The sequence below is a fragment of the Desmodus rotundus genome, chromosome 9 (genome assembly GCF_022682495.2).
Source record: "Desmodus rotundus isolate HL8 chromosome 9, HLdesRot8A.1, whole genome shotgun sequence".
Classification (NCBI taxonomy): Eukaryota; Metazoa; Chordata; class Mammalia; order Chiroptera; family Phyllostomidae; genus Desmodus; species Desmodus rotundus.
In genome coordinates, this window is record NC_071395.1 from 2,801,703 (window position 1) to 2,825,802 (window position 24,100).

Below are 24,100 nucleotides of genomic sequence, written 5' to 3' on the forward strand. Positions count from 1 at the left end.
TCTTCTGGAGTGTGCCCATCCCAGAGTTTGTGGCGGCTGATGCCGGGGAGTGGGCCCGTCCTTGCGATCGATCCCTGATCAAATGGGAAGATCGTCTTTCACATAAACTGCCTGTCCCAGATCTGGGCAAGCAGGGTGGCGGTCAGCCCGGGATCTAGTGAGCGGTCATCTGCTTTCCCCACTTTTAAAGTAAATGCCCTCTGGACTCTCTGACTCCCTGGAAGAATGTATTATTCTTTAGTGCAGTCGCATTTTTGTGCAGCTCAATTCATGCAGGGTATTTCAAATACAATTTTTTCTCAGTTTAAGGGGTCTTCTATCTTTTTCTCTTCCTGCTCCTTCCTACAGGAAGTTTAGAATATTAGATAAATTACTTAAAACGTGTTCTGATGAATCAACCCACCACCAAGACATCCAGACACACTGCCCTGTGCCTGAAATCACACTGCGTCAACCAAGGATGTGGCAGGTTTTCTCCAGCAAGCTCAACATAGTGAAATAATGCAAAATCCAACGGAAAAGAGAAGCTGCTTTCAGCTTTCGTGACTAACAGTAGCCCTGAGCTTTTATTACGATGTTTATTGTTTACGTGAATAATGGGATGCACTCGACCCCCTACCTGAGTGCTCTATTACACATGGGAAATGAAAGACAGCCACTCCTGTTGAGGGAAAGAGCTAGCTGGTTCACGGATAAGGAGCGTGGCAGGTGTGGCCCCCTCACTCACTCTGGGCCTTCCTCTCTTGGGAACAGGCAGCTGTCCACGCATGGCGAGGCGCTCAGGACGGCGGCCTTGGGAAGGGGGAGGCCCTGTCTGTGCATTGGAGTCAGACGTGAGTTCAAGGCTCGGGTGTTTGACGCGACTCGTACTAGGCGACCGGCGTTAGAAACACTTTCTTTGAACTCAGGTTGGAACGGCGTTGTCTGGTCCCTGGAATCCTATGTGCCCTAATCCCTAAGCAAAATTCCATATCTTGGGGTGAACCCTCTGGCATGGAGATGGAGGAGGCAGCAGGCAAAGCCTAGAAGCTTCTGGCTGTGTGAGAGAGAGGCCGTTCTAACGCCTGTCACCATGGCGAGGCGACTGAGTGAGCACGGGGGCTGAAGGGTGGGGACCTGGGGTGGGCTCTGCAGCCCAGGGCCCTGCGGGCTTAACTCCAGACACAGCAAAGGACAGCGGGGATTTGGGCCACAGAGCAGGTGGGGACAGGGAGAATTCAGTGTCCTCGCTAAACGGGCCTCACTCCTTCTTGCTCAAGGCGGGTGGGGAGGGAAGAAATGACCCGGGGATGGAGGGCACGCGGAGCTCGGTCGGATGTGGGGTTATCACCTCACAGGGTGGGTGGTGCTGGCTGAACCGACCACTCAGGTCGGGCTGTGGCCCAATCGGTGGCTGCGGACGGTCGAGGAGGAGACGGTGTGCAGGTGCTGACGTGAGATGGGCCAGGGACAGAAAGCTCGTACGCAGAGGTGCGTGCAGGGCGGGCGGGGCTCGGCCCAGCCCGGAACCTGAGGACAGTGTCACGTGTGACCAATGCAGGCGTCCCCAGCCCCCACGCCGACACACGCTTTGCACAGCTGAGGGGCATGAAGAGGGAGGACCGAGGTTTAAATCGAAAAAGACATCAAGCTCTCCTGCCACGGGGGCCACACTAGCCAGTTCAATAGGAAAAAAAAAAGCCAGTTGCAAAACTGTGTACTTAGTATAATTCCATATTTGATCAAGATGAATAACAATAAATATGAGTTCACGCGCAGGGAAGAGGCATGGGAATGTAAACAGAGTTGCTAAGAAGAGTTTGCTTTGGGGAATGGAGTTAAAGCGAAGGTTCACGTTTCATGTTATGTGTTTCACTAATGCCGTTTTTAAGTTAACGTTATTTTAGGAATTAGGATAAACTATTTTTAAATGGAGGAGGGGCACCAGAGCCCTGTTCCCCGCTTCCCACAGTCCAGGAAAGAGTTCCCCAAAGGGGCCGTGGCCGCGGGCACGTCCTAATGCCAAGGACATAGAAGGAACAGATACGGGAACAAAGGCGTGGTCAAGGGCATCAGAAGAGTATCAAGAGCAAGTTCTCAACATGGGAAGTTTTGGGCGCACGTCCAACAAACTTTCGAAGTAAATTCCCCCGATTCCGTGGGGAGCATGGCCAGGGGACCTTTCCCAAAGGCAGGGCGTGAGGACCATCCCACCTCTGGTTTGACCTTTAACCCTGTGCTGGACACTGCGCTGTGCCTCTGACTAGCTGTGTGATTTGGGGGATGTTACCTAACCTCTCTGATATTTGGCTTCTTCATCGGTAACATGTGGGAAAATGACAGCATCTCCCTCACAAGGTCGTCACGTAACCCACACAATGCCTCAGTGTGGGGTGTGACTCCCAGCTCAGAGCCTGGCATGATGAAGGCTCAGGCATGATTTAGCACCATCTGCTGCTAAAATTAAAAAAAAAAAAAAAAAAACCTGTGACAAAAGAAGGTAAAAGAGAAACAAAACCAGAAATAACCACCAACAACCCTTAATATGCTAAAACACGAAAGCGTTAAATAAAGGTTTATTGGCATCATATCACAGACACATCTTATTACATGTAAACATCACAGCAAATTCTATATGATAAGCAAGGACCAAGCACGGTTGTCGTAATGTAGTGGGAGACACCATTCGAATCAAAACTCTACGTGATCAGAGGAATTGGCGATACTTTGTGAATTACTTCTCTTCTGTTTCTGCCCCTCCATATTTGTCCATGCCAACGGTAATTTGTTTATAAATGTCAAGGCCAAGCTTTGAAAATATTTTTAACTTCCCCCCACTTTCATCAATCTACTCTCCTGTGTGCTATTGCGGTGAAATTCTGCTTCACTTGCAAGCATCAGGCTCACACCACTCACGTGCAAGTGGAAAGATGGCACCCTGGAGCCAGACGCACCCACTTCATGCCCACCTGGTGGCACCTGGGATTTCTCTGTTCTTCGGGTTCTGCATCTGTTCAGTAAGAATAACGTGATGTCTTCATTTCAGAGTCGCTAGGATTGGGCAGCTGTATTTCTCGTGCCGGGCGCTCACTAGCTGCTGGAAGTCATTAGTTCCCTACTTTCCCATAAAGAATCTTAGTGCTCATCACCTTCCTCATTTTACAAATGCGGCCACTCAAGTCGCAGGAGTTAAAACCATCACCGGCCCACGGCCTGGGTCTACACTGTCCACTGCTGTCCTTGCTTGTTGAACTTCAGTGGAGAAAACTCAGTGCAATCAAACAGTATTCTTTTCCTCGTTCTAATATAGGTAAGTCACCAAGACACCTTGAAAGAAGGAGTGAGTTTCATGAGAGCTGTTAAGCAGTCTGCAAACTGCTTGAGGTCCTCAGGGATACTGAAAACTGAAGTTCTGTTCTCCCAAGATCTCCATGGCAGAACCTCAGCGTTCTGTGTGCTTTGGCCCCTGGCGCTCCTGCTGGGAGTATTTATCTGCACGGACACTCGGCCAGGAACAGGCACTTGGAGCGGCCAAGTTGGCTCAGCACCCAGCTCCCCGCCATTAGTCAACGAATGTGACAAAACCCAAGTCATTTAAATGGGGACGCTGTGGTCCTGCCCTGCTTTCCCATCTGTGTCATCTTTGTCCGTACCTGAAGATCACCCACGGGTTACCCATGAGAGACCATGACCGCGTGCGTGATGGAAAAAAGCAAAATGCGGCAACCCGTCATTTAGATGTTGGCCTCTTCAGCTGAGGAAAGTTCTTAAGCTCTACCTACTAACAGGAAGCGGGTTTTCCATACTACCACATAAAGCAGTCAGCCAAGAGTCTGTGCTCTCTTTAAAAACGTGTTTTTAAATGACATTTTAAAACTGGTTGGATATTATTTGGTTATTTAAGAACTACACATTTACTTGGTTTTTGCCCTCATTTGTCCACTCGCCTCCTTACCTGGCTTCAGGAGAGTTCTTACCACACTGAGAAAGAGCCAGAAACATTGAGTGTCGCTCCGGCGACTGTGGCCGCCATGAACCCGTACACCCACGTTGGAAACGGGCTGTCATGGTGACGGGTGGCCCTGGGCTGTCAGCAAATGCCCTGTCTGCTTGTCACTATGAAGTGGGCCGGCTGCAGTCTGCTAATTCTAGCCCCCGGAGTCTGCAGTGGGCCACGGGCTGGGCGGGGCAGACGCAGAGGTCTCTGGGACATTTCTGTGGTTCTCAGGGATAAGTGGCTGCTTCTGGAAACTGCCTGATGACCGGGTGTGTGCAACTCTCTCAGCCTGCGCGATGAAGGCGCTAACGTAGTCATTTCACTTCAGAGGGCTGAGCTGTTTCACAGAGAGGCCTGAGACTGAACAGCCAACCCTCTAACCCTACTATTGCTCACATACTTGATTCTGCTGATTACAAACAACTTTTCTCAGACGCAAAACCCTGTCAGAGTTGTAACTGAATATGGACATTCGGAGGTCTTGTCAAGTACATATACCTTAAACAACTGTGGACATACGCTGTGCTGCCCTGTTTATATAAGTTGGACGAACTACACAAAGAACTAACTCTCGACAAGACATGGATGTCTGCTTATTTCCAAACGAGGGCCATTTGATTGGGTGTTAATTTTGGCAGGTTATTTACACAAGAAGAGAGAGGTGGCAAATATTTTCTAATTGCTGCTTAAAAGCCACCATTCCGGGCAATAATTTTGGACTCGCAAACAAAGCAGCACATCCGTCCCATCTTAGCTGTATGATGGTTGTTTCTAGATGGTTCTGACTGGACCTCATCACCCACAGCAAGGACCCATCTGCTCTGCCTCCTCTGTTTTACACCTTCGTTGCCAAGTAATCGTTCCAAAGCCTGAAGTCTTGGGACACCCCGTGTGCAAGGAGGCTCCCGTGTCCCTTGCTCAAAGACTTTGTGCTCTCTCTTTCTACCAAGTTCCAAGAAATCCTTCCACTTCCTGAAAGTTCTTCCCTGTGGCCCACTGGATGATGAGCTATGTTTATCCGTTTCTGGCTTTGATGGGTCTTTTTCTGGGACCAACCACCTGTGCACCAAGCTCCTCCCCCCAGCACCGTGGGGAAGCAGCTGCCCCTCGTCTTCCTCAGCCACTGAGCAATGACAGTGTGGCCGTGGGCTCCAACCAGGGCCTGGCACTGGCCAGCCTCGGAGCCGGTTATTTTTCTGTGGCGGTGACCTCTAGCCTCCTGCGAGCGAAGAGTTTAAAACATCTCTGAGAGCGGCATAAGGGAGCTTATGACAAGCCATTCTAGTTAGCTTCCTCTCTCACCCTTGGTGACTGATTTTGTTTCTCAAAGGTCGAGGAGGAGGAAGGTACAATGTTAATAGACAGTGATCACGGTGACGTTTTCCAGGGTAAGGTCACAAGTAGGACAGATTCCCAAAGCTTCGTAAGATTAAGCCACGTTTGATCTCGCTGGCCCCTTAGTGAAAGAAATGAGATAAAACTAAACTTTTCCCCATCTACCCTCTGTGCCCTTCTTTCTTCCACTTTTTACCTTCAAACTAACAAAAAAAGCCCCAAGTCCTAAACTACAGTTTAGTTTTCTGGCCGGCACTCTCCGGGGGCAACATAGTGGTGAGTATGCTCTAGCACCACGCAGGTCCTGCAGACGAGCCCCCAGGATGGCCGAGGCCTGCCAGGAGTCACTTCGCTGGCCTGGGGACAGACCCCAAGGCCAGCTCCCAGCTGACCTCTCTTTGCCTGATGGCTCCGTATCAAAGAGGGAAGGCCATGTGGCAGGAGCTCCATAGGACCGAGTCCTTCAAGTTTGGTGCTGGTTTTGTTTGCTCTGCGTTGGCACCAACCCCTGAACAGACACAGAGAGGTACACTCGGGGTGACTCACTGTGGCTTCCTGAAGTGAACTGGGAGCCAGAAATCTGGGTTCTGGTCTTACTGGGCCTCAGTTCCCCACCTCAGAAAGGAAGCCATGGCCTGGCTGGTCCCTGAGAGGAGCTGGTTCGTACTGATAGAAGCAAGATGTTGTCCAGTCCCCTGAGCTGTACCCGAAACTGTGTATTCATCTCATGAAGGTGCCCGGACCTCCCACACTGCTAAGAACCATTCAGCTGATTTTAGACCCTGAAGGTCATCTGAGTGATGATTTTACTGAAGTCAGTTCACTTGGCTTTGCAGGTTTCCCAGATCATAATGGTTTCAAATGTATTCTGAGTTCCAAAAACACGGGGTGTTTACATCTTTCCAGCACTGATCCTCCGAGGCATGCTTAAAAATTAATCTGCATATTGATTATAAAGCAACTTAACCAAGAGAATTATCTGCTAGAATTTTTATAGATTCTGAATAGTTTGATTTAACAAATGCAGGGCTATCATTTCAGCAACTGACTACTGATCTTATAGCCTCAGGTTTGCACACACAAAGCTAGACTAGAATATTTTGTGTCTCTAAAAATAGCCATACGGTTTTTTCCCTACACGTTTGGAGTTATCAGTTGTAGCTCACACACATTTTCTTAAGGAAATCCAAAATGGTCTTTAAGAATGAGTTGCTATAAAGTCACCAATGAAAGTTTATTTCCTTTTGGAAAATGATCCACAAGTAACTCCCCCGCCCCTCCCCCGAGAACTGGGGATTTATACTCAGGTGAGGGTTTTGGAGTCCAGGCATTTCCACCACTTAATCTGTTTCAACTATGAGAACTCTGTTTTTACTTCTCTGGTCTTCCATTGATTTTTGCACCTGAAAAATGAAGATCGTGAACTTGAACTACGTGGGCTCAGACTGCTGCTCCTCAGTGATGCTCTGGGGGTCCCGACAGAGGTTCCCAACACCCTGCTGTCATCAGCTCAGACCCCTGGAGCCTGAAGGACACGAAGTGGTACTTCTTCACAGTTGCTGGCTCTGGGCCTTTTGTTAATTAACGACAAATCTTCTCTCTTGTCCTCAGTTCACCTGAATGCCCCAAAAACCTGAACACAGTAGTAAATGAGGGAGACTTATTTTCATAGGCTTTTTTCTCTTTTTGAGTGACAGAAGTTTCACAATGTGTCTTCAATTTCCCTATAATTTTTAAAAGCCAAATTTCACTGGTACACCTTGAAAGGGTTCTTGGATTTATCCAGACTGTGGAAGCCACCGTCGCGGCCAGCTCAAAAGTAAAGGCTCAGCGACAAGGACTTGGCCTGGCCCCCAGGATTCCTGAGTGTGCAGCCCGTGCCCTGCGGACGCTGCAACAAGTGACTCGCCCTGAGCCCTCGCGATCTGCACTCCGTGGGAACACGGCCTGTGCTCGCCCCAGGTGAAGGGTGGAGCCAGCACGTGGGGGACTGTGGAGAGGTTAAGGGCTACACCTGTCCCTACTTGTAGTTCCAGAAACACTTTCTAACCGAGGATCACAGAATTCTACCGAGAACAATGTCTTCTGGTAGAAGGCACGCTATAAAGCCATCTTACCCAAATGTGTCATCTCCTCATTTTACAAAAAGGGAAGGGAGACAGCAGACGGTAACAGGTCTTCCTGAAGTCACACTGCTTTGGCGACTGTAAGTTCCGGACACTTCCAAATCCTGGTCCAGGGCTCCGTGACACCGCGCATACGGAACCTGCAGGGAACGACAGCCCCAGAGACAGCCCTTCCTGAACAGCCTCTGAGACGCGGTCTGGGTTCTTCTTGGCCTCTGTTTTAGCTTTCGCCCAAATCAGTTTTTAAAAATTCATGAAAAAAAATCAAAGTTAAAAGAACCAGACTGTTAATGTTACGAAACAGCAGCTTCTGTTGTTTTCTCACTACTAATTACAGTCAGAGGGAAAACATTTGGAATTTCCCCTATTTTGTACCTAAAACAGGTCCTCGCTATTAAAGTGCGGGCTGTTCCAGACGAACTGTCGCACACTCACGGAGTGACACAGTCGGCCTGTCCTAGTCCGTCCGAACCAGCCCCCCGGGGGAGAAATGGGGGAGAAATTGGGGGAGAAATGGCTCCCCCAATTCTCACAGCAGCGAGCTGCTGGCTGTCGAAACGCAAACGGAATACCCGTCTCCAGTGCCACAGGGACTTCAGGGAGAGGGAGCGTGGCTTTTAACCATTAAAAAAGGGTCAGTGTCGGTGCCAACGTACATAATGGTGCAGTTTGGGGGACAGAATATGAATTGAATACACCAAGGTAGCTGCTTGGGAAAACAAGCCATATGTCATCTAATATCTTTAATTTTATGTACATGAATATCATGTGTTGACTTTGTACATGAGACACATACCGCACTTCAACATTTTACTCGACAGGTAAGAGTTCACAACATCACTGACTAGAGAGCTGCCCACTTAATATACTTAGATTAAATCTGCACTTGGACAGGAAAAGGATTTAATAGTTTACGATCATAGAAACACAGACATTTAAAACAAGACTTTATAAAATAATTTATATATATATATATCTTCTAGCATCTATAGAGAAGAATGATTTGCATTTTGTGGATGTGTGCAATGAATGGCATATTTTAAATTTTTAGGTAATAAAATAATTTAGAAGCGGTTCATGCAGTGGTCAAAGCAAGGGACGGCGGTTCCTTCAAGATGTCCTCTGTCCTCGACGTCAGCACACTGGGGCACGCTGGAACAAGTTCCCTCCGACCGGGACACGCCAACTCCCATGGACATGCTGACACCCTTCCTTCCACAGCATGGGCAAGGGCCCCGAGGCCTCCCAGCGTGGGGGGCTCGGGCCCACTCTCCACCTCTGCTGGCGGTCTGCGTCCTGCACCTCTGCCGCAGGCCCCTAACAGAACCTCCTGGTTTTCACGACCTTGCTCTGATACTTCACCGAGTGCCCCCCGTGCCCTACGACATACACGTCCAGCAGGTAAGCTCTGCCCGGCTGGAGGCCTGTGATTGTCTCTGTGGTCACCGCTTTCTGCAGGTTCTGACTGTGGAAGTACTTACAGAGGACCTTCTCCGACTTCTTCCTCGTGTCTGGCCCTAGACACTGGTTTTGTTCTCTTTTCTTCTGGTCTTCGTTGTAGCTGTCATCCACCTCCTTCTTGTAGATGCAGAACTTGTTCCTGTCCTGAGTGCCCAGCCAGGCCACGGTGGCCGACGTGCAGGTGCGCAGCTTGTCGAAGGCTTTGACCCTGGTGTCTTCGGGCAGCGACGGGAAGGCGTGCTTGCCCGGCCGCGTGCTCGCCAGGACTTTCAACATGGACGCCCCTTTCTTATTTCCTTTCAGGCGGACGAGATACTTGGCTTTGGGCTTCCCCCTGAGCAGGAACTGCCGGATGCCTTCCACGTTCTGGGACAGGATCAGTTTCCCATCTCTCCTCACCTGGACCTGCACCGCGTCCAGACAGGAGTGGACGAAGAAGGTGACCTTCTGGTGAGAGGAGACGGGAGCGAACCGCAGGAACTTGGAGCCCTTCCTTTTCACAAACACGTCCGTCACCCTCCCGTCTTTCAGCTCGACCGTCTTCTGCTCGGCCTCCTCCTTGGTCCTGGCGAAGGTGCCCACGTAGGCCGTGCTCAGGTTGCTGCGGCCGTTGGCCACGAAGACGTCGAAGTAGTACTGCGTGTCGGGCTTCAGGTCCGAGACGGTGAAGACGTTCTTGTTCCCTATGCAGATCTTCTGAATGTCGGCCTTGGGCCGCGCGTGGGCCGGGCGGCCCAGTTTGGGAGACGGCTTGGCCAGGAAGCCACGCTCTTTACCCAAATTATCGGACGGGAATCCGAAGTGGGCGAAGTCAAAGGGGCTGAAGTCCAGGCCGGGTTTCGGGGCCACCATAAAGGCGTCGTCCAGGCTCAGCTTCGCCTCCACGGCGCAGAGACTCTTGAAGTTGTGCTCCTTGTTGATGACCACGCAGTACTGAGTGGGCTGCCTCAGCAGGGAGGCCGTGGGGCTCGGCTTCCAGGCCAGCGTGACCGTGGTGCGCCCCAGGGACGTAACGTCCACTCTGGGGTCGTACGGTAGCTCTGGGTAGGGCTGGTCGGACTCCGGCGTGGTGGTGGCGTAGACTTTGAAGTGTGTGTCTTTCTCTGTGGACAGAAGCTCCAACTGGTACAGGCCGGAGGGGGAGCTGGAAGAGAGGAAGGCCTCCACATCGTTGCCTTTGTAGGAGAAGAGCTCCGCACCCTTCTCGCTCGTCACCTGCTGCCTCTGCTGGTCCAGGGGCTCGGGCTCACCTGCAAGACAGAGACGGGAGAGGCGGCGCGTCAGGGCAGAGGCCGCGGTGGCCAGGCTCAACCACGTGTGGGCTGCCCCTCCACTGTGGATACGACACCTGTGCCCGGCAGACGTGGGAAACGGAGAGGAAGAACCACCCACATTCATGGCCCACAGACTTATGAAGATTTGGGGTTATTTCCACCTAGTCTTTTTTTTTTCTTTTTGACATATTTTTACACAATTGATAGTATTCTCTCTCATTTTTCTTTGTAACTTAGTAGCATTCCTATTCATGAATATATGTATCTAGACAAGCCTCTACTTTTGAATCGTGCTTTTCTCCCTTAAGATGATAGCACAGAAATGAAACTACGGTGAGTTTTTGACCATTATAAATCGTGCAGTTCCTCTGTGTGGAAGGCTTTTCTGGTTTCAAATTATTTCCTCAGGACGGACGCCAGTGAGTGGACTTTTTAGGTCAAAATGGCAATCCCGTTAGAGAGTTAACCACCCCCTCCCACCGCCCCGTCAATCTGCCTACAGAAAGGATTGCATCTGTTGCATTTTGATGGCCAAGCATTTCGCTAACCTCGATTCTGCCGGTAGGACCAGACAGTCTCCTACAAAGAGCACCCCGTCTTCTATGGATGGAACAGGGGGAGTAGGGGTTGTATTGAGAACAAGCTCTCCCCATCTGTTGGTAGTGTGGCTATCAGCCATCACCCAGAGATCAGTGAGTGGGGACCCAGAGAAGGACCGGGTGCCGAGAGGGAGCCCACCTTTCCCAGCTCGTCCCTGCAGGTGGACAGGGAGGTACAGAGGATCTCATATTTCAGCCGTGAGACCAACACAGCCACCCCATGACTGTTCCTTTTCTCCCTCAGCCTCATCCCGCCCCCTACGCACTGTCAGTCTCTCCCTAAATACTCCAGTCCCTTGTCCCCTTCAAGCTATGATGCCTTTGCCCCCACAGGGAACGGCAGCTTTCCAGGGCGCCCTGCAGACCCCTCCCATTTCCAGGCATCTCGTCGTCTGCTTTCCATCACTGGCACCGTCTCTGAACGCCTGCCCACGCCTGCCGTGCCTTCCTTCTCATCCCGGCCCACAGTGGTCTCCCTCCTTGTTTCCACCCTTTACGCCCCAGCGATCAGAGGCCCTCAACCTTGGCCACCCGTCAGAATCACTGGGGCTGAGCCGGTACCAGCCCCGAGTGCAGACCACCCTGGGGCAATCAGTGAGGCCCTGGGAGGGCAGAACCCAGACGTCAGCGTTCTGTAAAGCCCCCAGCAGGGATTCCCACGCACGGGCAGGACTGCAAACCACAGCCAGAGGCACGAGTCCAAACTGCAACCTGTCTCCATTCCTTCAGCGCCCACAGCTGCCTCTCCTCACCTTTTCTTTTACCACGGTCACCCCCATCTGATGCCTCCCCCGTTTCTCTCATCGGCAGGGCAGGATCTCCAGCTGCACCTGGGCGCCCTGCTGACTCGAGGCTGTTCCCCCAGCTTTCCGCCACCCACGCGGAGGCCCGGACCCACACTGGCCACTGCTCACCTGAGCCCTCCGCGCTGGCCTCCTCCGGCAGCTCCTGTAGGCTCAGCTTCCACTCCAGGGGCGTGTCGCAGGGCGTCACCGTCACCGAGAGCGGGGTGTTGTCTTCCTCCACCACGAAGAAGTACCTGTGGGGAAGCACGCCCCCTGAGACCGAGACAACTCACCCTAGCACGCCCAGCCGAGGTGGACTGGGAAAATCACGTGGTTCAATGTCCATTCCTGTCACAGAGAATAAAACCGGCCATTCCACACACATCAGGGTGCTTCCCACATTCACCGAGCAAGTCCAGAAGCCCATGGCTCTGCGACCAGATTTGCCCACCACGCAAATAGGATGAACTGAAACGAGTCTCGGGGTGGTACAGGACTGAGGAGTCGGCACTGGCCTCTTTGGGTGCCATTTAGCACGGGCCTGCCACTGCTCAGTCCTCACAGCCGAGTGAAGTGTCCAGGCACGTGGCCCAAGAGGCCCTGCGTTTTCCGTCAACGTGGCGGTACCTTTGTCAGTTACCCCAAGGCCACTCCGACAGAGTCAGCAACTGTTTTAAAGGGTCCCTTTCCGGACAGCGGACGTCTAAAAGGCGTTAATGACTTCCGTTCACAGCGGTCCTAGTCCCTGTCTTTTTGGATAGAGGCACCTAATCCCATTTGAGAAGCATTTTTTTAAAGTAAAGATTCGGGTTTCAATCAGTGGAAAGACACATTTCTCTGTCACTAAGACTTCCCATTGAATTAAATAACCTAGTGATTTTAAAACAAATCCTTTTTTAAAAAATCAAAACATCCTGCTCTATGCTTTCCCTTCAGATTTTTTTACGGTGCCTCAAAAGACTTCCTAAGGAGGCTTAAAATGTTGCCTAACTATACATATTCTCCCTCTGAATAACCTAGATGGTTTCGTGGAATCGTCTTGCAAAGCCTGCGTCCTGCGAGCGAGGAGCCAGCGATTCAGTTCCGGGGAGCCCGGGGCAGCTCGCTGGCTCCGCGGCAGAGCATAGGGAGGCTCTACCTCCCGTAGGTCTCACCTCCGGGCATCTCTCCACACTGTGTTCTCGCCACAGCCACCCCACCACCCTCTCCAGAGGGACGACCCCCGTCTTCGACTCCATCCAGCTCCTCTGCGGCTCTTTCTCACCTTTGAGCACTGTGCACCCCGGGACGGAACAGGCGCCTCTGCCTGTGCACCTCTTCTCTGCCGGTGCTCACACCTGTGCGGCCTCGCCCAGGCTCCCTGCTCTCACCTCTTCTAGGCTACCTACTCTCAAATCTCAACCATCAGCCCGAACCCTGACCTCGACTTTAGATACAACTACCTTCTGCCATCTCCATCTAGATATTACTGGGAATTTAAACTTAAGGTATCGAATCCAAACCTCTGACTCTCACCCCAGATCCCCCTCTCCTGCAGTCTGCCTCTGCTCAGTGAATGGCAGCCGCCCGGCCTCCCAGCTGCACAGCACAAACTTCTTAGAGTCACTGCTGACTTCTTCTTTCTCCCCTGCTCCAAGTAAACACTGTTGGCTCTGCCTTTCAGATGTACCCAGAGCCCATCACTCTGCCCCCTCCTCCCTGCCCCCCCCCATCCAAGCTGCCGTCAACTCTTGAATCCATCTTCTGCTATTTGCTGCTACTCAACTTTCTCTGGAATTGTGTCTTTAGTTGCAGTATCAACAATGACTGTATAAATGTTTCACTCTATATATGTGTTCGTTTCTATATATGAACATAGAAATGATGTTTCTATCTTCACTGCAACTCTTTACTTAACCAGTGTACATTAACGTTCCACCTCAATGTAGATATCAAAGCCCTCAGTTACCAGCTGCGGGAAAAATGACAGAACGAAAGAATAAATAAAAGAAAGAAAAACCGAGGGAGCAGAGGAGCACATCTCACTGTTTTAAATGTCCTGTAATAAGAACATGTTGTTTTAAAGAAAAAATATGTAACCTAATTTTTAAGACCACTCTTAGAACCGAAACTTACTTAATGTTGAGAGACTGGAAGTTCACGGCTAAGCTACTTATTCGATTCGGTGGGACAGGTAAGCTGTATTTAAATAATACTGCAGAGTGGGACAGAGGCGCATGTGGGACATCAGAGTCATTTAAAAAAAATTTTTGATTCACTCAAAAATTTCAAGAGACAAAATAGTAAGAAAGCAAGTGTGTCCGGAAGCGGCAAGAAGTCAGCTGATAATAGGTCAGCTCCATGATCAGATTGCGTCCTATGGACAGGCCAGGACTCAGTCGCAGTGGGACTCGAGTCCTCCCAAGGTCACCGTCCTTGTATTGAGTGACTTCATTCTTACCAATGTCACTGAAAGATACATAATTAAGACTCTTCAAACATTTGAAGAATCACGTGTATTTGATGAATTTCATTTTAATCCTAGAGAGAGTCCTTCTTAGAGATTTCCCCCCGTCCTGAAGAAAAGGAAGTGGACATTCCAAAATGCAAGAAATGTAAAAATTGCCCTTCTCTACCCAAAAGGTCCTGGTGAGCAAGAAACAGAGCCCCCAGGTGAGGCTTGGGAGTGGCACCCCCATTTTCTCCTGTTGAGAGGGGACCTTCCTTTCGGAGAGGGGGGCATCCTGGACAGGGTTACTGATAAGGGAAGGGCTGAAGGGAGCGTACCTTTTGGGCGTGTCTCTGAAGAGGTAGCTGCTAATTTCGGCCCCGTCTGGAATCACTGAGGAGTCGTGGAAAAGCGCCTTGTCCCGGATCTGCATCTGGAAGAGCCCCTCATCGCGGGTGGGCAGCTTCTGGGTCTGCACGCCGAGCGCCAGCACCAGCCACAGCAGCCACCACCGCAGAGGCTCCATCCTGGGGGACACAGACAGGTGGGTGAGCGGCCCGTCTTCTAAAGGGGACACCCTGGCTTTGTTTTCACAGAAGGGAGAGCTGTGCTATGTATTTTGGATTGTGCGCATGATCCCGAAAACTTTGTGTTTTTTCTTTCCTTCAAGGTATGTCACGGAGTTGATAACGAATTCACTAGGACCTCGGATAAGGTAAAAGACTGTGAGAGAAAAGCCTCCTGGGGCATGGGCCTCCCTGGGTGCTCAGAGAGGAAATGCGCCCCGCAGAGCGGCCCCTGTGGGCACCTGAACACAAACGCTCCGAGTCTGAGCCCCCAGGTGAGGCAGAGAGCCACAGAGGGCGGGGACAGGATGCTGCACAGTCGTTTTCCTTCGTTCTCGAAATCTGACGGGAGCGTTATACCTGCACAGGAGGACCCTGAGCCCCACACTCAGACTTTCACAAATCAGGGATTTCTGGAGGTTACACAAGGGATAACGTTCTCATCGGTTAGCCCACATGTCCAAAACCACAAGGTGAGTTACTGGCCGAGGGCTACCTATCACCAGACTCTTGGCCACCAGGTTCACATGGAAGCCCCCACTGTACTGGGAATGGGCTTGGATTCCCCATCTGAGATCCAGGGAGACCACTGGGTGGCCATCGTGCCATTGGCCATTCATTGTCACTGACGCCCATCACAGAGCCCCGACACCCTTACGGGTCACTGTCCCCTGCACAGCACTGGAGAGATGTTGTCAGGGACTGACTTCTGCGTGCGGCAGTGTCCCCAAGAGAAGCCTCATGCCTCTCGCCGGCAAGTTCTTTTGCGTCAGGCTGCGCTTGCCCGGCGGACTGGGTGCCACTCCCCCACCCCCACCCCCACCCCCGACAGAGCCAGGCCAGCACGGGTCTCGCAGCACTTCACCGACAGCGCCCACCGGCAGCAAGCTGGGGCTCGGGGGGAAGGCACCGATTTCAGTTTTAAGAGCTTTAAATAGAAAGTCAAATGCAAATACTTGTGATAGTTTGTAATGAAGCGGAAGCCAGTTTTATTTCTGAAGTCCTGGCTCTGAGGTCACCTCCACTTAACCCGTCCTTTGACTTTACTTTCATCTTTCTCTCAGGGCTATTAAAAACACTTTTGAAGTGAATAAACTTTTCTTTTTGATGACAGGTGCAAAGTACTTTTTTCACAGCAAGCTTGCTCAACATGGGCTTTAACTTCTCTTTCCCAAACGGTTTTCTCGGCCACGTGCTCTGCAGTCTCTAGATCAACATCTCTGCAGTAATGGGGAGTTGCCCATGCAGGAGGAGGTGCTAAGTTCATTCACTGCATTGGTACGTCTAGGGCTCAGAATGGCCTTGAGAAGTAGGTATGTTCTCATACAGCAGTAAACCTCCCCCCGGGCCCAGAGTCCAGTTGGTCAGAGCACCTTCCCGACACGCCAAGGTTGCGGTTCGATCCCCAGTCAGGGAGCACACAAGAATCAACCAATGAATGGATAAGTGGAGCAACAAATTGATGTTTCTCTCTCCCTCTGCCCCCACCTTCCTCTCTCTTTGAAATTAATCAGTAAATAAAAATTTAAAACCTCCTTGTACGTAAGCACAGAGCAGATGGAAATGCAGCTGGAGCTCAGTGAGCCACTACCAGCAGACCAGCGTCCTGTCTACCAAAAATGGCTGGAGGAATCAAAAGCAAGCAGGCAGTGAACCTCCTTGAAACAAATAGGAACTAAACTGGATGGGACCTCCACACACAGCCTTAACCCCTGAGTGTGAGAAGCCATCCCAGGCAGCCTTGCCTCATCAGGCCCCATGTTCGCCCGTAAAGCTGACCAGTGCCCAGTGCCACTGGACAGCTGAGCAGGACAGACTGCCCAGGGCCCCAGCATACTGGGATATGTAGGTCAGCCCCAGAGTTAGGAGAGCAGCTAGTTCCGACTGGTGGGAAATTTCCCAGCATCCTCAGCTGCTATGGGAAAAACTTCCTCTTTACTAAATCACCTCATTACACTGATGCATTTTGAGCTAATACCACGAACATTCATACATCATGTTGCATGCATGCTGCGTGCCAGCCGGTCCTCTAAGTGCCGTGCACGCAGCAGCTCAGGCAATGCCAGCAGCAGCCCTGTGAAGCATGCACTATTATTTTCCTCCGTTCCCAAATGGTCAGACCGAGCCACAGGCAGGGAAGACCCCAGAGGGGATGGACTGCAATGTGAGGACTGCTCACTATTTTTTCAGGAATTACTTTAAAAATACGGTAAGAATGAGTATTACGTATCCCCCTCATGAGCTATGTAGCAATTCAGTATTGAGTGAGGGGACCAGCTTCAGAGAGGATTGGGCAGAGCAGGAGCTGAGGCAGCTCCCCACGGTTCTCCCTGCTGGCTGTCGCACCTGCTGGGAGCAGGAGGACAGACTGCCGTTGCTCATAGTGAACCGCCCAGGAAGATGAAGCCTCTGCGGCAAACCATGGGCATGAGCCCTGCCCGTCATTAAAGGTCTGAGCTCCTGGGCTCAGGGCCCCCCTCTCGTAAGGGACCCCACCAGGTGGGCCCTCTGCATCACCCGTGGGAGCTGGGAGTCAGGGGGCAGTGGGAGAAGGTGCAGACACTGTGGATTCTGCCACTGCTCTGAATAACGAAGTCCTTTATCTCTAACCCAGGAGTCTTGGGCCATCCAGCATCCAAAAAAAAACCAAACAAGGCACGTTAACATGTTAGCTAGCAAGTGGGGTAACTTCTCAAATGCTCACAGTTCTTAGCACTGAGCATTTACTCATTGAATCTTTACTAGTTTATCAACTGTGCTGGCTCAGGTGGGCACTTGTATTTAGATTACCACCCACAGGGAACAGACTCAACCTTATCTTCTGCTTTCTTTCCATAAAATACCAAAGGTCCCCAGCTAAAATTCTATCGGTTCACGCTTTTTGTCTCTGAGACAATGCCAACCATTTTCATTGTCACAGCAATTATGGGCAGCACGGATGCTTTCCAGAGAACGTGCTTTAAAGTGAGCAGGATTCCTGGTGTCCTGTCCTCTCTGTTTTCTCTTTGTTGTGTCTGTGGGAGAAGACGTGTGCTAGCGGGGCCTGCTGTGGCAGCCACTGCAGTATACACTGTACTAACAGTGTTGTAATACCTGCAACATTACAGTATGCGTACGTCAGACCATCACGCCGTGATGCCCTAAACTTAGTGATGTACGTCAATCACTGTTCAATAAGACTCCAAGAAAAAGTAGTATAATCCCAGGTTCGAAGGTTCGTATCCTGTAGGGTTATAGCTTCCAAATGTTATCTAGTAACATTCATTTGTTGTCAGGTATCAGAGAAAGTTAATCATTTATTTAACTTGATCAGTTTATGGGCCACAATTTTTGACAAAATGTATTTGAAAGAAGCCTAGGATATAACGAATCAAAAACTATTGTGCAGACATATTGTGCATATTTTTAGAACTTATATCCAATGATTCAAATTCAAAGTTTTTCTTATGTATTCTTAAAGGATGCGTTTAAGATTGTATAGATTTTTTTCCTGACCAATAAAATATTTTCTCTCATTCAGCTTAGAGACTTAGTCACTTTAAATAATTAACTGAAAATACAATCTTAAGAATAAGCCTGGGGTAAGCCAGTCCGTCAGAACAGACTTCTGTTCTAAGGTTACAAAAGTGCCCTCTAATGGTATAATGCTCCTCTCCTTCCTTCTCGTGGCTTGTAGGTATCCAGAGCTTCTCCAAAGGTTAAGTTAAATAGCGTTTCTCAGAGTTCCTCTCTCAGCATTATCTCTTTGTCCTGGGTATCTGGTGGGCCACCTAGCAAACAGGAAGAAATCTTGTTCTCTTCCTACACCCAAGGGTCCAGTCCCCCAGACGTAGAAAGTTGCTGGGCTGATCCCAAATATTTCACTCTGCCGGGCAGATCAGGTGACATGGCGCACAATCACTCCCCGCCCGGAAAGGGGAAACCAAGGCACTGCCGAGGAGACTGCTCAGACAGTTTCAACCGGGGCGTTCTTGTCAGTCAAGTCTGCAGGTGCCAACCTACAGCCCTGACCTTGCTCCGGCCCTCAGGGGCCATCACCTGGGACACACACCTCCAGAGGCTGCTGAGACAGAAGGGAGCAGGGGAAGCCTAACACCCCTCAGCCTGTAATCCAGACGGGTTGTAATGTCGGTGACCGGTGACACCAGTCAGTTTCTTCCGCCGGAATGCCAACGTGTCCTAGATTAAAGGGGCTTTTGAAATGTAATTGTCCAAAGATTGACCAGAGGGAGAGACAGTTTTGAACACTGAAAAGTAAGTAGCTTTAAATGCAGTTAGTGTGTATGATACACACACACATTTAAGGTCAATCTATTTAGAAACGTTCTATAAGTGCAACCTGTTGGTGTGAGAGAAAAGGTAAGTGAGCAGTGGTACCACGAGAAGACGCTTTTAGGTGCAAATGTTCATTTTTATATTTGCTGCCTGCTCTGTGGCGAGCGGGGAAACACTCCGGCTCGGGGGCGTGGACAGAGTTTTGTTGGAAATCTCTTGGACTGAGGACGGGGCTGCTTCTCCCACTCAATCTGTACCTTCCCTGCTGGGCCCGCTGGCCCCTGCCCCACGGAAAGAGTGGACACCCACGGACTGCAGGGGGCTGCACAAGGATGGCCACAACGAGACGGAGCGGCTTTACTGCTGCCCGAGAGGGGTGCTGGGCGGCGGGAAACATGCAAGTCACCCTCCGACTTTCCATACTTGCTTGAGCTTTTTAGCCTGCGTGGCCCGTATGTAGCTAAAGCAGTCAAACTGGGTGGGCAGGTCCTTTCCCCACAGACCCAAGAAGGTGTTTGAGAACCGTAAAACGGCCAGCTGGTAGGCAAGAACAAAATTAAAGGAGGCTGGAGCCATCCACCAGTGTGTCAACCAACACCCAGGGTGACTTCCAGGCCTCAAAAAACACAAAACACCTGAAGACAAATAGAACCTGCCCCAGAGTGTCCACAGCAGCTGCACTACTGTGGCACGTGTGCGCATGCGCACACACACACACACACACACACACACACACACACACACACGGTCTGTCCAGAAAGTGTCCGGCCATGTACTATGAAAAATAGAGACATTTATTGAAGATACAAGATACAAGAAACATTGTACAGAGGACAATGATACCTCGGTCCCCTTCAAAGTAGGCACCTTGGGACCTCACACAGTTCTCCCCATCACCATCAGCTGCCCTGTCATATTTTCCTGAATCTCATCAATGGTCTCAAATCTCTTCCCTTTCAAAGGTGATTTTAGTTTTGGGAAAAGCCAGAAGTCACAGGGCACCAAATCTGGGCCGTATTGGGGCTGAGTCACCAGGGTGATTTGATGTTTTGCCAAAAAACTCTGATGAGATGTGATGCATGAGTGGGCACGTTGTCGTGATGAAGCTGCCAATCACTAGTTGCCCATAGCTGTGGCCTTCTGAGTCATCTGAATAGTTTTCACAGAGGAATGTTCAAGTTTAACACAAAATTAGATGCAGATTCTTTGCTCTACTCACTCAGTTATTTTGAATGTGACGGCCACACAGCACACACGCTCACTCAGCAGCGTCTACCACCCCCACTGACTAGTACAGTGAGGTCATCACTGTTCACACACGCACATTCCAGTCCGCTCTCCTTGGCCGCCAGGTCACATAGATGCCGCACAAAGCGTTCTCGTTATATTAGCAACGGCTGGACTTTTCCTGGACAGACCTCGTATGTGGACTGCTATTTAGTGATACTATCTCACCTATGTAAGAAATTTGCAACTCTGGTGGATAAAAAAGTCTTTCATGTTTTCATGTCACTGCACAAAGCTCTCTGGCTAGACGGTGTCTCCCACATTGAGACCCGTGACCTTTGCAGCCTTCGAAGCCTTCAGACCAGATGGGCACCCAACAGCCCGCCTGCCTGAGCATCACGTGATCAAAGCCGGCCCTCCCTCCCTCTGCACCAGCCTCCAGGGCCCTCAGCGCCCTTGCAGAAACCTGTGACCCTCTCTCTAAAAAGTGTCATCACACTCCTGCCGACACTGCATGTTCGCAGGATTTAACAGGGTCAGCGTCATCGGTGTAAGCATGCCGCACAAGCGTACAATTAAAGAGAAAAGGCAGAGTGGCATTAAGATTCACTTAAAAACCTGTCCAATGTCCCCCACCCTGTGTAGGCTACAGACATGAAATAAATTTACGGTGACCCAAAAGAAGGGTTCCAGGTGCACTGGAGGGAAAGGCATCTGGGATAAATGAAATCTAACGTTTAATTACAGAGCGCAGAAACCGCATGACTATAATTCAGTGAGGATCCTTTCAAGGACCAGGCTGCCACAGACATTTCTGTTATTTTCTTGTCCTTTTTAAGTGCAAATATTTAGTCTTTTAACTCTATTTTTAAACTCAGGGGCATTTGTTTTTGTTTGAATCAGCCATACCACATCTGATAATAAATCTGGAGCATTTGACCTAACTGTAGAAGAAAAGTGTCGCTTTAGTGGGGAGCCCCCACCCCCGGGTCTGCCGCACCCTGCACTGTGAGCCACGGGCTGACTGGGCACTTCCGTACTAAAATGCCCGGTCACACACACCCAGAGTCCCTCCAGGCAGAAAATTAGCCATGGGAGGAAAAAAAAAGCTGAATTCCCAGAAGCTGCTGTGTTTTGTTGCTTTTTTGCAAACAATGAAAATGTTAACTGAAATTAGTTGGTCGTTCTTATAAATACAGAAGCCTCCTCTGCTGAGGTTGAAAATTTGGGGAAATGGAGCATATTGTGGTTTGGGCCATTTCCATACTGAAGTGGGTGAATAAAGCAGGTGGCAGAAAAGGGTGAGAGAAGCCCCTAAGGAGAGGTCCCCTGCCTGGGCCGGCGAACTCCTGGCCCACCCTCACCGCAGAGTGTGGCCGCCCCGTGCCCACTCCCACGGCCCGTGACGCACAACAGCATCGGGCTCAGGGCCCAGGGGCCAAAGCTCTGCAGGGCCGCCATGGCAGCGTGGAGCGATGGTTAAGGTCTGTGGAGTTCATTACGTCAACCACCCACACGGGTGCCTTCCCGTATATCTCAGCTGTAGCAGTTCCAACCTTCTCTACCACTTCTCTGCAAGACTGCCCATTTCCATTCAGGAGGGAAATTAAGTTAGAATGAGAAAGTGGGGTAAAATTGAAACCTGCCAGAGATCCAAACACAGTTTCCATTCTGTCACCCCTCCCTCCCCCTGGTCTCAAGGCGTGTGGCTCCCAGCTGGGCGGGCAGGGGCCAGGGCACGCCTGTGGTAGAAGGTAGCCAGGCCTGCAGAAGAAGAACAGTTTGAAAGAGGATCAGATTTCAGTAAGTCACCATCATTAATGCCAAAAAAAAGAATAAGGAACAATAGGCAGGGCCAAACTAAATTACAGCAATAGTTTGATCCAGGAAGGAAGGAGCAGATCTAAAATGGGATGAAAAGATACAATAAATTCAGAAGCAATTTAGAAGATAACGCAACATAAAACTGGAACAAAACGCTGAATATCTTCCTATCAAAATTTCCTCTGTATGCACAACCAACATACTTGAGGTGACCTCCACCATCTCAGGGGAAGCCCACGAGCCCCGGAGTAACGAAAGCCCCGAGGGGAGGGATGGCAGGCTGGGTCGCTTTTCTTACTTTAGTTTGGCAACTAAGCCTTATTTCCTGTTGATCTGCACCCAAATGAGCATGACTTCCTGTGCACTGTCCCCCAAAGCAACTAGCAAACTGCGCGCCCCACCCTCTCCCGGCACTGAACTCGGAGGGCACACGGCAGCCTGCCAACGGAATCTAGCGACTGCGTGGTCAGCCTACACGGCGAGATCAGAGTGGTCACAGCCAACAAAGACCGGGCCCCTGCTGTGCGTGCCACGCTAAAAAGGTACCGAAAGTACAGAGATACGTAATGGGGACCCACACTGTCTGCAGCTGAGTTGAGTGGACATTAACTATGCATGAAAGTACTCCACAGTGCGAGATAGCACCTAGCAAGAGGCAAAGGGCAGCTGGGATACTAGCGCTGAACAGAGGTGGAGTTAGCAGAAGCATCGCCAAGCGCTGGTGAAGACAGAGCAGGACTCTGAGAGCAAGGGGGAGAAGCAAGAACGGGATGCGGGGAAGGGAGATGGAGGTGGGGGGCCCAGAGAGCCGGGGCAGAGACAGGCCTGCATCTGTAAGAGTTAAACCAGTGCAAACTGCGCGCCTGCCCTGTGCTGGGCGCTGAGCAACGTGCCAGGGATACCAGACGTCCTCTCTTCCTGACCTATTTACGGTCAGAAGACACATAAGAAAACTCCATTGACTGGCGTTCATGCTACTTGGAGAATTAACACGGGCCTGCGTGAGAGCGTGGCAGGGGCCACTGTGGATGAAATGTTCTGAAGAGGTTCCTTGGAGGAAATGACATTGACCCCGAGACACGAACAAGAGGAAGCCAGTGGAACAAACGTCAGGGGAAGAGCTTTCCTGGAGAGAAACGGCTCATGCCAAGGCCCTTGGGTGGCCCCGGGCCCGGGCACTGCTGAAAGGGAAGGGTGTCAGTGTGGACCAGGTGGGTCAAGGGCGCAGCAGAGGGCAAGGGCAGAGCCTCCGGAGTGCCACAAACTGTCCGCAGTTCGGCTTCCATTCTGAGTGGGAGGGAAAGCCCCTTCAGCAGGGCAGCCCGGGACCTGACCTGAGTCTTCTAGGGACGACGTGGGCTGTAGAAAATGGGTTTTAGAGGAGGGGAAATGTAAAGGGGAAAACACTACCATCTTCATCAAAGAGAGAAGAGCAGACGAGGGCTGCTGGGGTGCCCATGGTAGGCAGGTGATGCTTCAGCTTCCTGCAGGAGAGGGAGAGGGATGGAGCGTGGGGGTGTGTTACACAGACGGAGTCACCAGACCGGGGCTCTAGCAAGTGAGCTGGAAGCAGGACGGGAGGGAAAGAGAGGCCTCACAGACCAGCCGCGGGCACATGAACACGGGCTCTGTAAAACGACAACACGTAGGGCACGGAGAGATGGAGGAAATCCGAGATGACGAAAATAGTCAAGTAGGCTTTCCAGTCAGTAGGCTTGGTCTATCACCTTTACAGAAAAACCCTGCGTACTCTTCTGCTAAAAAAAAAAAAAGTCAGATGCTTCCCATGAACTAGAGGAACAAGTCCATGGCACTCGAGGTCCTGTACCTCCAACCACAATGCACTGTCCCAAGTTCACATCCTACAGCCTCCCCTCTGCTCCACGTCCCCAGCGGGGACCCCAGGCCCCAGCCAGGCCACCTGTGGGCCAGGATGTCTCTGCCACTTATCTGGGTGGCAAACTCCTCTCCTTCCTCCTCCTCCATGCCCGACCGCTGAAAAAGCGGTCTAGGCTCCCACGTCAGGTATGGACCATGTAAACTGTCTGTCCGTACTCCTGAGATCCCAGGGTAGGAAGGAAACCCTCTTTACCTGCAAGTTATATGCAGGCCACACAGCCCAACGCCAGGCGCCCACTCATGAACATGCTGTGGATGTGTAATGAATCAACGAAAATAATAAATTTGACAAAACAGTACATTTGGCTAGGGGCTGATTTGGGAA

The 24,100-nt window shown here is 50.9% G+C and overlaps 1 protein-coding gene across 1 annotated transcript in view; it reads right to left on the bottom strand.

Moving 5' to 3' along the window:
- Positions 1-5,967: 5,967 nt before the first annotated feature.
- NDNF (neuron derived neurotrophic factor) overlaps positions 5,968-24,100 on the bottom strand; it is a 30,353-nt gene continuing 12,220 nt past the window's right edge. The window contains exons 2-4 of the mRNA XM_024568613.3: positions 14,323-14,511; positions 11,686-11,810; positions 5,968-10,148 (exon numbers count right to left, since the gene is read on the bottom strand). Coding sequence (XP_024424381.2) covers positions 8,755-10,148; positions 11,686-11,810; positions 14,323-14,510 — 1,707 coding nt within the window. The 5' untranslated portion in view covers position 14,511 and the 3' untranslated portion in view covers positions 5,968-8,754. The remainder of the gene's footprint in view (positions 10,149-11,685; positions 11,811-14,322; positions 14,512-24,100) is intronic.